The sequence below is a fragment of the Podarcis tiliguerta genome (genome assembly GCF_965153285.1).
Source record: "Podarcis tiliguerta genome assembly, chromosome: 7".
NCBI lineage: Eukaryota > Metazoa > Chordata > Lepidosauria > Squamata > Lacertidae > Podarcis > Podarcis tiliguerta.
In genome coordinates, this window is record NC_139540.1 from 13,939,974 (window position 1) to 13,954,059 (window position 14,086).

Here is a 14,086-nt window from a genome sequence, read left to right on the forward strand (position 1 = left end):
TGTCTTGGCTTCTTTGCTCTTTGGGGCGGGGGGGAGGAATATATTTTTTCCCCTTTATTTCTCCCCCTAAAAACTAGATGTGCCCTATAGTCCAGTGCACCCTATGGAGCGAAAAATACAGTAGTTTCCCATGTTCCAATATTTCCTAACAAAGCCAAGTTCATCATGTCAGCTCGAAGTCACTGACCAGCTTCCTTGAGTCACTTTTTGTTTGTGAACCCACTTGTGATTTTTTATTATTATTGTCAGTGCCAGGGACAAAAAGCACCCCAATAGCAAAATAAAAATAAAAATAAATCAATAAATTCATCTTTCTTTGCCCCAGGTCTTTTTCATCTACAGAACAAAAATCATAAATGGCTGCAATTTAGGGACATTGTATACCACTGCGTCTGGGCAGGGGGGCAATATCCTAGAAGGACTGTGCTGCAGGTCTATTTCTGTGTAAATTCTGCAATGAAAAGTGCCACTCAGGTAGATTTTAACCCTACAGGGTGTAGAATATGAAGGCAAGAGCAGGATAGTACTGAGATAGGTGCTCCTTTAGACTTCCAAATGTTTGCATTCCCATCAACCCCTTTCTTTGGCCATGCTGGTTGGCGCTGATGGCAGCTGTAGACCAAAGTATCTGGAGGGCACCAGCTTGGGGGAAGGCTAGACAGGCACATACAACCCCTGTCTGTGTTTGATGAAACTTGCAAGCTAGCCACTGGTTTCCCCAGCTTGGCCATCCTCAAAGCTGCCCCATCAAATCAAAGAAAGGGGCAAGTCACTAGGTGCATACCGTATTTTTCGCTCTATAAGATGCACCCGACCATAAGACGCACCTAGTTTTAGAGGAGGAGAACAAGAAAAAAAAAGTTCTCTCCCTCTCTGCTCAGCGCCTCTCCAGTAAAGCGGGAGGAGAAACGGAAGGGGCTCCGTTTCTCCTGCCGCTTCGCTGAAGGGGTGCTGCGCAGAGGGGGAAAGTTGCGCAGCACCTCTCCAGCGAAGTGAAGGCAGGAGAGCAAGAGGGATCACTCCCTCTTGCTCTCCTGGCTTCAGCAAAAGCAACGCTAAGCCTCCTGAGCACAGCGGGAGCACTCCCACTGCGCTCAGGAGGCTTCGGGCGGCTATCCCTGAAGCCAGGAGAGCAAGAGGGATCAGTGCACACCGATCCCTCTTGCTCTCCTGGCTTCAGCGAAAGCTGTGCAGCCTGCATTCGCTCCATAAGACGCACACACATTTCCCCTTACTTTTTAGGAGGGGAAAAGTGCATCTTATAGAGTGAAAACGACAGTAATATTTTTTAATTACATATTTTGCCTTTTTTTATATTGTAATTTTATGTTGTGAACTATCCTGAGGTCTACGGATAAAGGGTGGTATCATCATCATCATCATCATCATCCTCAGCAAACTAATTCACCCACAACCAAACAACCCTGGCTGAGTATAAGGCAGCTTCCTACGTTGCTATGTTCCTACATTTAAAGAATGTCTTACTTCTGTAAACCAGGCTAGCAGGCGGAGGGCTGCCATGGTGTCCTGAGCTTGCTCCCGAAGGTGTTTCTGTTTCATATCCAATAGGCAAGTTGTCCAAAATCGTGTGCGCATATTTGGCGGAGCCAAGCCACAGGTAAGTGTCGACTTTCCCGTGAACGTTCCAGCCAGGAGGCCGTTTTCCTGGCAACTTAAAGTAAAAAAGAAGCGTCCAGAAGGTCACGTTTGTTTGTTTATCAAGAGCCATTCTTCCAAAAATCACAGACCAGGGTGCAATATATAATTATATAACACAAATTATGTACAATCCTATTTGAACGAGGAGAGGGACAGCTGAAAGAGCAGAGGAGCTGCCAAACTCTTAAATAATTGCAGGGTGGACTACATGCTCCAAGGATGAAATATTTGAAACCTGGGTAAGCCCTCAGTGCTATGGAATTAAAACGTCTAGGCTGCATGGACACCAAACATTTAAAGTACCGTATTTTTTGCACCATAACACTCACTTTTTTCCTCCTAGAAAGTAAGGGGAAATGTCTGTGTGTGTTATGGAGGGAATGGCTACGGGTGGCATGCCTACAGATTTTCCTCCTCTAAAAACTACGTGCGTGTTATGGTCGGGTGCGTGTTATAGAGCGAAAAATACGGTATATTTGAAACACACACCGCTGTGAAGAGTCCCGAGAACTGTAGTTTACCCTTCACACAGCTACATTTCCCAGCACCCTTAACAATCTACAGTTTCAAGGAATTGGGGAAGTGGGAAGTACTTTAAATGTACGGTGTGTAATCAGCCTTTGTCACTGATCTCAAAAACCGGCTGTTCAGGGTGGGAGGATCCCTGCTGATTCATGGCTGAATTTCTTCTTCTTCTTCTTAAAAAAAGGAGTGGGTTGCTGCATAAATTTGTCTGGCAGTGTAGATGCGACACCAACAACAATGGCTGTCTCCTCAAACGATTGGGTGGTTCTCAGACTTACTTTCAAGAAGTGAGTTTTAATCTTCCCACAGTGCTTCCCTCTCTGGTCGGCCACCGGGGAATAGAGCAAGTCTTTGGCTGGGATTCTCGCGTAGGCAACTCTTTTGTTGTTGCTCAGCATCCAGATGAAGACGTCGGGCACCGTGTGCTGAGGCTTGAAAAAAAGACAGGCATGTGAGCATCAGGAACACCATTAGGCTTGTGAAGAGCGTGCTCTCGCTGGGAGGTCAGCCATCTTTGATTGTGTGTGAATCAAGAAACAAGAGTCCATCTCAAACAAGTGCCCTTCTTTCTGTTTCCTTAAACCCCACCACCACTCCAAAAATCTCTTGCAGAATTAGAGAGGTTTGGAAAAAACCTGGGAATGTGGTAAGAGAGGTTGTTGCTGGGTGGAAATGCTTGTAGCCTCTCTGATACAGTGGTACCTCGGGTTACAGACGCTTCAGGTTACAGACGCTTCAGGTTACAGACTCCGCTAACCCAGAAATAGTACCTCAGGTTAAGAACTTTGCTTCAGGGTGAGAACGGAAATCGCATGGCAGCAGCGGGAGGCCCCATTAGCTAAAGTGGTACCTCAGGTTAAGAACAGTTTCAGGTTAAGAACGGACCTCCGGAACGAATTAAGTTCTTAACCCAAGGTACCACTGTATCTCAGTGTAGCAGGATTTCCTCTTGTATGTGTTTGAAATAACAGCGAGGAGAAGCTCAGGACTGATATCATTCCCCCTCCACACTCATAGAATTATGTAATTCTAGAGCTGGGAGGGACCTCAAGGGTCATTTAGTCCAACCCCCTGCAATGCAGGAATCTCAGCTAAAGTATCTATGACAGAACGTGTCCAGAGGAGGGCAACCAAAATGGTCAAAGGCCTGGAAACGATGCCTTATGAGGAACGGCTAAGGGAGCTGGGCATGTTTAGCCTGTAGAAGAGGAGGTTAAGGGGTGATATGATAGCCATGTTCAAATATATAAAAGGATGTCACATAGAGGAGGGAGAAAGGTTGTTTTCTACTGCTCCAGAGAAGCGGACACGGAGCAATGGATCCGAACTACAAGAAAGAAGATTCCACCTAAACATTAGGAAGAACTTCCTGACAGTAAGAGCTGTTCGACAGTGAAATTTGCTGCCAAGGAGTGTGGTGGAGTCTCCTTCTTTGGAGGTCTTTAAGCAGAGGCTTGACAGCCATATGTCAGGAGTGCTCTGATGGTGGTTCCTGCTTGGCAGGGGGTTGGACTCGATGGCCCTTGTGGTCTCTTCCAACTCTATGATTCTATGATTCTAGATGGCCATCCAACCTCTGCTTAAAAACCTCCAAGGAGGGAGTCCATTCCACGGTTAAATCCAGCAACACAACAGGGGGAGCCTGGACACTGCACCCTTCCACACACACACACCCAGTGCATGTAGGAGCTTTCATACCAACAGAAAACAAACTGGAGTAGTTACCTGTATACCTGTATCTGTATACTGGTCCTGTATACCTGAAGGAGCGTCTCCACCCGCACCATCTAGCCCTGACACTGAGGTCCAGCGTCAAGGGCCTTCTGATGGTTCCCTCATTGCGAGAAGTGAGGTTACAGGGAACCAGGCAGAGGACCTTCTTGGTAGTGGTGCCTACCTTGTAGAACGCCCTCCCAGCAGATGTCAAGGCAATAAACAACTATTTTACTTTTAAAAGACAACTGAAGGAGGCCCTGATTAGGGAAGTTTTTAATGTCTGATGCTGTATTGTTTTTAATATTCAGTTGGAAGCTGCCCAGAGTGGCTGGGGAAACCCAGCGAGATGGGCAGGGTATAAATAATAAATTATTATTATTATTATTATTATTATTATTATTATACCTCATCGACTAAGAAACGGATCTTCCCAATGTAGTTCTGAGTCTCACGTATCATTTCTTCGAGTGGAATCTTCTTCTTTTGCTGCTGGATGATTGTTTTGGCATCTTTGGACATCGCTTCCTATGACAACAAAGAGGCAGGGCGTTATTAAAGTCACCTACCCTGTCAGATTCATTGCAGACAAATCAGCAAGAGTCAATCACTCCACTTTTCATTTTTTCCATTCTTAAGTACAATATTCCACATTCCCACATTTCCTTTTTTCTTTTTCAAAATTCCTCATGAAAATTTATCAGCATTTTAGTGTGATTTCCCGCCCTGATAACCACATTTTTGCACAGCAATTTCCCCAAGTGCATTTTTTTCGCTAATATATCTGCACACTTTGTCACAGTATATGCATTTCGAAACACATTACTTGACCAAAGAAATGCATTGCTAAATATGAAGAAGTGGGCATTTCAAAGGGTGGCTATGTTTCTGTTCATGTATTGTTTCGAAAAGTGAGAATTAGGTAGGTTCACCTTTAAATGTGGACTGAATTGGATTTCTCCCACATCCCCAAATACAAATTCCTTGCTATCCACTGGGACATACAAGGAAAGGTAACCTTCTCTTTCGTCTGCTAACATCCTCCAGCAAGCAGGCGATAGAGTTAAAGGTTGCCTTCCTCAATTGTCACAATGGGATAGATTAGATGTCAAAGAGGATCTTATCTTCGCAAAAGATGCATATTCCTACCTGCATTTTCAGCAGGTGAATTACTCAGAAGGGGAAGCAATCTGTCTTTTGCAAGAGTCCTATTCCCCCCCTTATCCATCTTTCAATTCTGGGCAAACCTACAGAACTGGGCCAGTTCACACACATACTCGTCATTTAATGCCGCACCAATTGATGATGCTCATCTGAACGCACGAGCTGCCTTTGCTGAAAATATTGCATTTAGATTGATATGAACGGGGCCCGTTTAAGATTTTTTTGACACCTGGGGCAAGGTGGCACATATTGGTGTTGCAGCAGATTATGGATACACTCTTGATTTATCTGGGGAGACAACCATGCCAGGGGGGAAAAAAATCTCTTGAACTGAAATTTCTGATGTGGCAGTTGACTTTTCAGTCATGCCTCCCTAGGCACCCGCTTAGTCTGACTTGTTTACACAGGGGGCAGCTGTGTGTCCCCCCCCCCATACAATTCTCTCCCAGAGCATCACCAGGTCCCATCGCTCCCAGAAGAACTCACTCTATGTGCAATGAAAGTGTGTGGTGCCAAGGAGCTCTGCACACTAGCTACACAGGCTGAGGGGAGGCGTGAATATGCAGTTTTAGAGCTGATTTCTATGTCTTCATAGCTTTTGATTCTATGTCTTATTTTGTATGCAAATACCATAGGTTTTTTTTTGCATATTATAAGTCACTGAGAGATTATTAGTTGGCATACAATAGCAGTACTAAGTACAGTGGTGCCTCGCAAGAGGAAAAGAATCCGTTCCGCGAGTCTTTTCGTCTTGCGGTTTTTTCATCTTGCGAAGCAAGCCCATTAGCAGATTAGCGCTATTAGCGCTATTGGCAGTTTAAGGGCTATTAACGGCTATTAAAGGCTTAAGGGATTAGCAGTTTAGCTGCTAAAAGGCTATTAGCAGCTTAGCACTTTAGAAAAAGGGGTTGGGGAGTGGGAAAAAACCTCAAAAATTTTCGTCATTTTCGTCTTGCGAAGTAAGCCCATAGGGAAATTCGTCTTGCGAAGTGCCTCTGAAAACGGAAAACCCTTTCGTCTTGCGGGTTTTCCGTCTTGCGAGGCATTCGTCTTGCGGGGCACCACTGTAAATAAAGGCCACAAGAACACCACACATTAAAGCACTGTTATATCACTTTAAATAGTCATGGCTTCCCCCCAAAGAATTATGGGAAGTGTAGTTTGTTCAGGGAGATGAGAGTTGTTAGGAGACACCTGTTTCTCTCAGAGAACTACGGTTTCTTCCATGGGAAGAGAGGTTGATTGTTAATCTACTCTGGGAATTGTTGCTTTGTGAGGGGAATGCCAGTCTCCTAACAACTCTTAACATATTACCCTTCCCAGGATTCTTTGGGAGAAACCATGACTGTTTAAATGAAAGCTTCAGGTGTGGCCTCTTTGTCATGGACTCACAGCTGTCCATGGAGGCACAGGTCAATTCTGTGTCCAGGGCAGCTGTTTATCAACTCCATCTGGTACGCAGGCTGAGACCCTACCTGCCCGCAGACTGTCTTGCCAGAGTGGTGCATGCTCTAGTTATCTCTCGCTTGGACTACTGCAATGCGCTCTATGTGGGGCTACCTTTGAGGGTGACCCAGAAATTACAACTAATCCAGAATGCAGCAGCTAGACTGGTGACTGGGAGCAGCTGCTGAGAACATATAACACCGGTCTTGAAAGACCTATACTGGCTCCCAGTACGTTTCCAAGCACAATTCAAAGTGTTGGTGCTGACCTTTAAAGCCCTAAACAGCTTCGGTCCAGTATACCTGAAGGAGCGTCTCCACCTCCATCATTATGCCCGGACACTGAGGTCCAGTGCCAAGGGCCTTCTGGCGGTTTCCTCACTGCGAGAAGCCAAGTTACAGGGAACTAGGCAGAGGGCCTTCTCGGTAGTGGTGCCTGCCCTGTGGAACGCCCTCCCACCAGATGTCAAAGAGAACAATAACTACCAAACTTTTAGAAGACATCTAAAGGCAGCCCTGTTTAGGGAAGCTTTTAATGTTTAATAGGTTATTGTATTTTAGTGTTTTGTTGGAAGCCGCCCAGAGTGGCTGGGGGGGACCCAGCCAGATGGGCAGGGTATAAATAATAGATTCTATTCTATTCTATTCTATTCTATTCTTCCAAGTCAAACCATTGGTCCATTCAGCCCAGTATTGCTGACACTAACTGACAGTAGCTCCCCAAGGTTTCACACTGGGGATGTTCCCAGCCCTACCTAGAGACACAGGGCTTTATATTTTTTTGTTGTTGTTGTTAAGTCACCACCATTCATTTCACAACATTTATATACTGCTTGGTTGTCCTAAAACTTCACAGCGGTTTTATTTGTGAGCCAGATGCAAATTGTGGGGCATGAACTCAAGAGGCTTGGTAGATAGAGCAGCTTTATAGCACATTGCATCTAGTATTCAAGAAAATATCTCACGTACCAATTCTTGCTTATACAACGTCAGCCTCTTTTTGTCCAAAGGCGTCCGATTCGTCAGTTTGGGCTTCTTTTCAGCATTCGCAATGAAGGCCCTGAAATGAAGACACAGTCAGAGATGGTATCTTCATAACGATGGATCGTAATTCTCCTGCAGCAAGTTCCTCTGTGTAGCCCGCCAGATGAGCCAGAAGATACTAAGCGCTCAGATTCATAACGTAATATTAAAACGGAGGCATCATTTATTGCTGGGAGAAGTATAAAGAAGTGGAAATGCAATTTGTATGGTAATATTTCAATATGAAATTAATTAGTTTGGGGGATATGTGGCTATTTTGCATCCCATCCATTGTGCTCAAACGAGGTTTGAGCAAGCAAAGTCCTCTGTATGCATGTTGACCTTGCAGATTTTTGCAGAATCTATTTGCAGTGGATGCTGCTGATTATTTCCAATGTGTGCGATGTTCTTCTGACAGTTCCAAAAGCCTAGTGGGCAATCTGGTAATGAATCTGCTGGAATATGAGGAATGGGAACAGAATTGAAAAAAATAAATAAATAGATCTGTGCATGAAGTTGGAGCCTAAGTGAGCAACAGCTTTTTGCAACAGGACACCAAGTTAAGCAAGCAAGTTAGGTAATAATAATAATAATAATAATTTTTTTATACCCCGCCCTCCCCAGCCAAGACTGGGCTCAGGGTGGCTAACAAGCAATAATAAAAACAAGTTGATTAAAATACAATTTAAAAGATTAAGACACAACATAAAAACATTAGGGTGCAATCTCTTCATAGGAGGAGAAAGGAAAAGGAAAGAGGGGGAGGGAATCAAACTGATTCTAAACCAAAGGCCAGGTGGAACAACTCCGTCTTACAGGCCCTGCGGAAAGAGATCAGATCCCACAGGGCCCTGGTCTCATGAGACAGAGCGTTCCACCAGGCCGGAGCCAGTGTTGAAAAGGCCCTGGCTCTGGTTGAGGCTAATCTAACTCCCTTAGGGCCTGGGACCTCTAGGGTGTTGCTATATATGGACCTGAAGGTCCTCCGTGGGGTATACTGGGAGAGGCGGTCCCGTAGGTACGAGGGTCGTGAAGGGCTTTAAAGGTCAAAAGCACCACCTTAAATCTGACCCTGTACTCCACCGGGAGCCAGTGCAGCTGGAAAAGCACTGGGTGAATATGCTCCCATGGCAGAGACCCTATGAGGAGCCTCGCTGCAGCATTCTGCACCCACTGGAGTTTCTGGGACAGCTTCAAGGGCAGCCCCACGTAGAGTGAATTACAGTAGTCAAGCCTGGAGGTGACCATCGCATGGATCACTGTGGCCAGGTCGGGGCGGGAAAGGTAAGGGAATCCTTTGCCCACTTACATGGGAATAAGTCCCTTTGAACTCAGTGGGACTTGTGTCAGAGTTGACATCAGAGGCAGTTTTAGGGCAGCGTGACCAGTTCCACCTGGAAACTGGACAATGAAGGGAGATGACACAGCAAGCACTTGAGGCTATGAGGAGGAGGCATGACAGCTCTGGCAAGTGTTGGGATACTGCCAGGGAGACGGAGGCATCAGGCAGGCCCCAGTCATCTCCAGACGATCACTGGTCTCCCGTGGAACAGCATCAGTCAATTAGCGACACGAGCCTCAGACATTCCAAGACCCCTGCACACCCTTTTCAGCAGAGTCTCCACAATGGAAGATGCAGACAGAAGAGCATATTTACAGCTTTAGTCAACGTAGATCAGAACAAAGGAAAAACATGACTGCTTGCCAACGTGTCCGGGAAAACAGCCGGAACAAAAGCTATATACAAAACAGAAGTTCCCAGCAAGAAGCTGGAAGTCAACAGGCATGTGATACACAACAATCATGCCTGACCATTTAAGGTGGAACGGAAAGATCCTAACATCCTCCCCCTTTCCGTGTAACCTGTAGTACCTGTGGTTCAACCCAATTGCAACCTCTGTACATGAACCTTAAGTTGTTCTCTGCTAACAAACTTAGACAACAGATCAGCAGGGATTTCATTTCCAGGCATGTAGGACACCTGAATGAGTCCTTTCTGAATACACTCTCTTGCACGATGTAACTTAATCTGCAAGCATTTGGTTCTTTGCTTGCAACTCTCTGAGTTCAGCAAAGCCAAACAGGATCCAACCTACAACTCAGCTACATTGGCAAAGATAAAGCGCTTTATATGCGCTATAACACTGTGACACCTGTTGGTGCTGTGGAGTCCCAGCTTTCGCCAACGGGATTTCTCTGTATGAAGTTTACAACGCGATCAGTTAGAATCAGTTTTTTGATGTGTCTAGATCCAGCCCTAGAGTCCTCCTGCCTGCTTCCCAAAGCCTAGCTAGTGCTTGCCCAGCTTTAGGAAGGAGGAAAGGAGACCCTGCCAGAGCCCTTGCACCTTCTTCCCAAAACCCAGCATGGTGTGAGGATTGTAGGGGGCGGCAAGTTTTGGCCTAGCTCAGCAGTGGCATAGCATTGGTTGCTGGCACCTGGGGCAGGTGGACGTGAACCAGAGGGGCAGGGGGCGTGCGCTGGGAGTGTGTGAGTGGTGCTAGGTGAGGGACACCAGCCCAGCCTTTGCTGCCAACCCCACCGGAGCGACCCCACCAGGGCAAAGAAGGTTCATGCTGAGCCACACAGGGGCGAGCCCCTCTGGCAGACACGGCCCTTGGCAGGTTGAGAAGAACACCAGGCTGGGCCGTGCTGGGGAACCTAGTTTGTGCCCCCTTAAAAATTGTGCACCCGGGGCCACGGCCCCTCTGGCACTCCCATGCTACGCTCCAAATCTACTGCTGCGGACATGCACAGGATTATGCTGTCAAAAAAGCAACTACAGTATAGCCCAGGGACACAGAGCTTATGGTCCTCCAGGAGATGTGGGACTCCAACTCCCATCAGCCCCAGCCAGCATGACAATGGTGCAGGATCATGGGAGCTGTAGTCCAGCAAGATCTTGAAGGCCACAAATTCCCCATCCCTGGTATAGCCTTCTTTGTATTACTTGTTCATTCCTTACCCACCACCTGGAAACTATAAGGTACACTTTTTCTTACCCTTTGGTAGATACAATCAAGTATAAAGTATATGTACTGTCAGCGTCTCCAGTAGATAGTCTTACCTACTTTGGTTGATAAAATCCGTTAAAGTGGACCTCATTTTCTCCTCTGAGGCAATCTCGGAAACTTTGATCAGATCTCTCACTTGTTCTAAACCTTCTTCCTAAGGGACAGGGCATGGGGAGAAACAGTTGCATGAAGAGCATATAAATGTCACCAGAAATGGCAAGAGTTGCTTTCAATTAATGCAATTATTAGGGGGGAAAGCCTTCACTGGCTAATTAGCTGAAGTGATAAACGATAATTGGTTCCAGCTAATTGGCATGTATGACACATTTTTTTACTGAGAAATGAATTTATTAGTTCCTCGATGCATTGTAGACTCAACATAGTTTATGTTAATTAAGTCAGAGGTCTCCAGAAAGGGGACATTCTCCGCTGAGATGTCATGTTATAAACAATCTTCTGTCTTCTGATGGCGGGCGATTTTTGACATGTGCCATACTTTGAGTTTAACAAGGGCCGAATCTTGGCTCTGACTCATGACCCACTCCCATGCAGTCTCAAAAATATGCAAAGCCTCTTTGACCCCTTCCTTTCCAATGCAAACATCAACAGAAGCGTTGGCAATGTTCTCCCTTTATTAACGTAATGATGCTGTAGCCTGAAAAGTGATGCTATGGGACAAGGGTGGGGGAACTGAGATCCTTGAGATGTTGTTGGACTTCAATCCATCCGCCCCAACCAGCATGGCCAATGGAGAGGGATGGTGGGAGTTGTGGCCCAATAACTTCCAGAGAGACACAGGTTCCCTGCCTCTGTTACAGGTGATCAGTTATCAGTATATTCAGTAGAGAAATAGAAACAGCAGCAAAACAGCAATTCTGAGCAGGAGCCCAGATCTGGAGGTGCAGAGCCCATCTTCATACAAATCGTAGAATTGTAGAGTTGGAAGGGACCACGAGGGTCATCTACTCCAACCCCCTGCAGAAATCTTGTGCCCAATGTGGGGCTCGAACCCAGGAACCTGAGATTCCTGAGAGTCTAATGCTTTACCAACTGAGCTATCCAGCATTCAACATGGGGCCACCCATCTTTGAGTCCAACTGATGAGGAGAAAGTCAGGCTCCACACATGCTTTGGATCAGGGCTCTGGTGAGAGGCCAGGAATTATATTTTTTTTTGGGGGGGGAGGACTTATAGGCTCTACCTATAAGTAGAGCCTAGCTAGCAACTTGAAGCAACTCTTTATCCTGCATAGTTCCCCATTTGTTATGTACTAAGCTTGGATTCTAGAACAATAGGCAAGTAGGATCCTAGAATGCAACAGCTGATTGGCTTGCAGGAGAAGACCAATCAGGCTCTAGGAGGAAGTTAATCAGCCTATTAGGCTGGTAGGATCATAGAATGCAACAACTGATTGGCCTGCAGAAAAAGACCAATCAGGCTCCAGGAGGGAAGCAGAATCAGCCAATCAGACGGGACTCATTGTGTAAATAATGTATATAAAAGGCTGAGGTTTGGGGGGCAATTTAATCACTGCTTTACAAGCTGCAATAAAGAGCATGAAGAAGATTCCACCTAAACATTAGGAAGAACTTCCTGATAGTAAGAGCTGTTCGACAGTGGAATTTGCTGCCAAGGAGTGTGGTGGAGTCTCCTTCTTTGGAGGTCTTTAAGCAGAGGCTTGACAACCATATGTCAGGAGTGCTCTGATGGTGTTTCCTGCTTGGCAGGGGGTTGGACTCGATGGCCCTTGTGGTCTCTTCCAACTCTATGATTCTATGATTCTATGAAATCACTACAGGTCTCCGAGTATATTTCACCATTATTTCTTGCGCCACTACGGAGAAGGCCCTCTGCCTGGTTCCCTGTAACTTCACTTCTCGCAACAAGAGAACTGCCAGAAGACCCTTGGAGCTGGACCTCAGTAGCTTTATTACATCCATTTGTTTTTAAAATGAAATTGATGGTTATGGGTTGCAGACAATGCTAGTCCTACTCAGAGAAGGCCCGTTGAAATTAATGTAGATGATGAACTTAGGTCCATTGATTTCAGTGTGTCTACTCTCCGTAAAGCTCAGTTGGAGACAACCCTCCATCTGCATTTTGATAATTTTAATATGCCTTCTGGTTTTTAAAGTCTCTATTGCTATTTTAATTAATGTTTTACACTGGAAACCAAATTGAGGAAAACTTAGAAATCATACACAGGAATCACTTGCAGAGTTAGAAACCTTTTCCCCACCCACTTTTTTGGGGCACGAAAAGCTTAAAGTGCTGTTGAGCTTCTCTCACACCAATGAATATTCCAGCCATTTGCAAAGCCAAATCAAGCAAGAGAATTCTCATGAGAATTCCAGTGTGCGAAAATGCCCCCACCCCAAGTTTAGCAAGTGGTTTGGAGAAGCATGGTCCAGTATACCTGAAGGAGCTTCTCCATCTCCATCGTTCTTCCTGAACACTGAGGTCCAGAGCCGAGGGCCTTCTGGTGGTTCCCTCGCTACGAGAAGCCAAGTTACAGGGAACCAGGCAGTGGGCCTTCTCAGTAGTGGCACCCACCCTGTGGAACGCTCTCCCACCAGATGTCAGAGAAAAATAACTACCAAACTTTTAGAAGACATCTGAAGGCAGCCCTGTTTAGGGAAGCTTTTAATGTTTAATAGGTTATTGTATTTTAGTGTTCTGTTGGAAGCCGCCCAGAGTGGCTGGGGAAACCCAGCCATATGGGTGGGGTATAAATATATTATTATTATTATTATTGTCATTGTCATTATCATCATCATTATCATTATTATCGATATTCGCACAGGCTTACCAGGAGATGTGCCATTTTCTCGAGGACGTTAGAATAATACAGCCTGAAAGTTTGGTCACCCCAAAAACTCTTTATGTAGACACAGGGCTTCTTATCGTCATAGGGCAAATAAAGGTAGTTTCTGTGGAAAGAGATGAGATAGCGTCATTGATAGTTTTTGGGGATCTGCTACTGAAGTATAGTGATGTGCAAGTATTCAGCCAATTTGCTACCCACATATTCACAAGGCAATCTGATTGTACGGATAGGCCATTTCCTTCAGATTTGTATGAATCCACAGAACTCAACTGCATCTCTTCTTTTAAATTGGACATACTCAGAAAGATTACAGCAGCACCTCAGTTGCAAATGGCTGATAAAACGCTTTCCCCTTACATTATTTTTCACTTGAATCTGAACTCAGAAAGTCCTGGCTGTGCGTCTTTCTTTCTTTCTTTCTTTCTTTCTTTCTTTCTTTCTTTCTTTCTTCACTGCTTGCAAAATAAAATTTTCTACAAAAAGCAAGTGTGCCAGCGACCAGCTTGGCTGGAGACAGTGAGATGTGCCAACCGTCAGGCATGAAGCCCAATGTGCTCATCCCAAGTCTTTGCCCTATAGCTGTGCTTTTTTCAGAAGGCTGTTTTGAAGGCAGCTTTGTTTGCACTTAAAATCTTCTCCACCTGCTAAATTGCTTTTCTTCTAGATGATTTCCCTTTAGATATGCAACTTGTGTGCTATTAATCCTTCCTTGACTA

General features: G+C 45.5%; 1 protein-coding gene across 2 annotated transcripts in view; it reads right to left on the reverse strand.

The window, feature by feature from the left end:
- FER1L6 (fer-1 like family member 6) overlaps positions 1–14,086 on the reverse strand; it is a 120,086-nt gene that overhangs the window by 57,565 nt on the left and 48,435 nt on the right. For both annotated transcript variants that reach the window (XM_083450393.1, XM_083450392.1), the window contains exons 14-19: positions 13,353–13,473; positions 10,597–10,697; positions 7,476–7,566; positions 4,306–4,425; positions 2,463–2,615; positions 1,486–1,672 (exon numbers count right to left, since the gene is read on the reverse strand). In XM_083450393.1, coding sequence (XP_083306519.1) covers positions 1,486–1,672; positions 2,463–2,615; positions 4,306–4,425; positions 7,476–7,566; positions 10,597–10,697; positions 13,353–13,473 — 773 coding nt within the window. The remainder of the gene's footprint in view (positions 1–1,485; positions 1,673–2,462; positions 2,616–4,305; positions 4,426–7,475; positions 7,567–10,596; positions 10,698–13,352; positions 13,474–14,086) is intronic.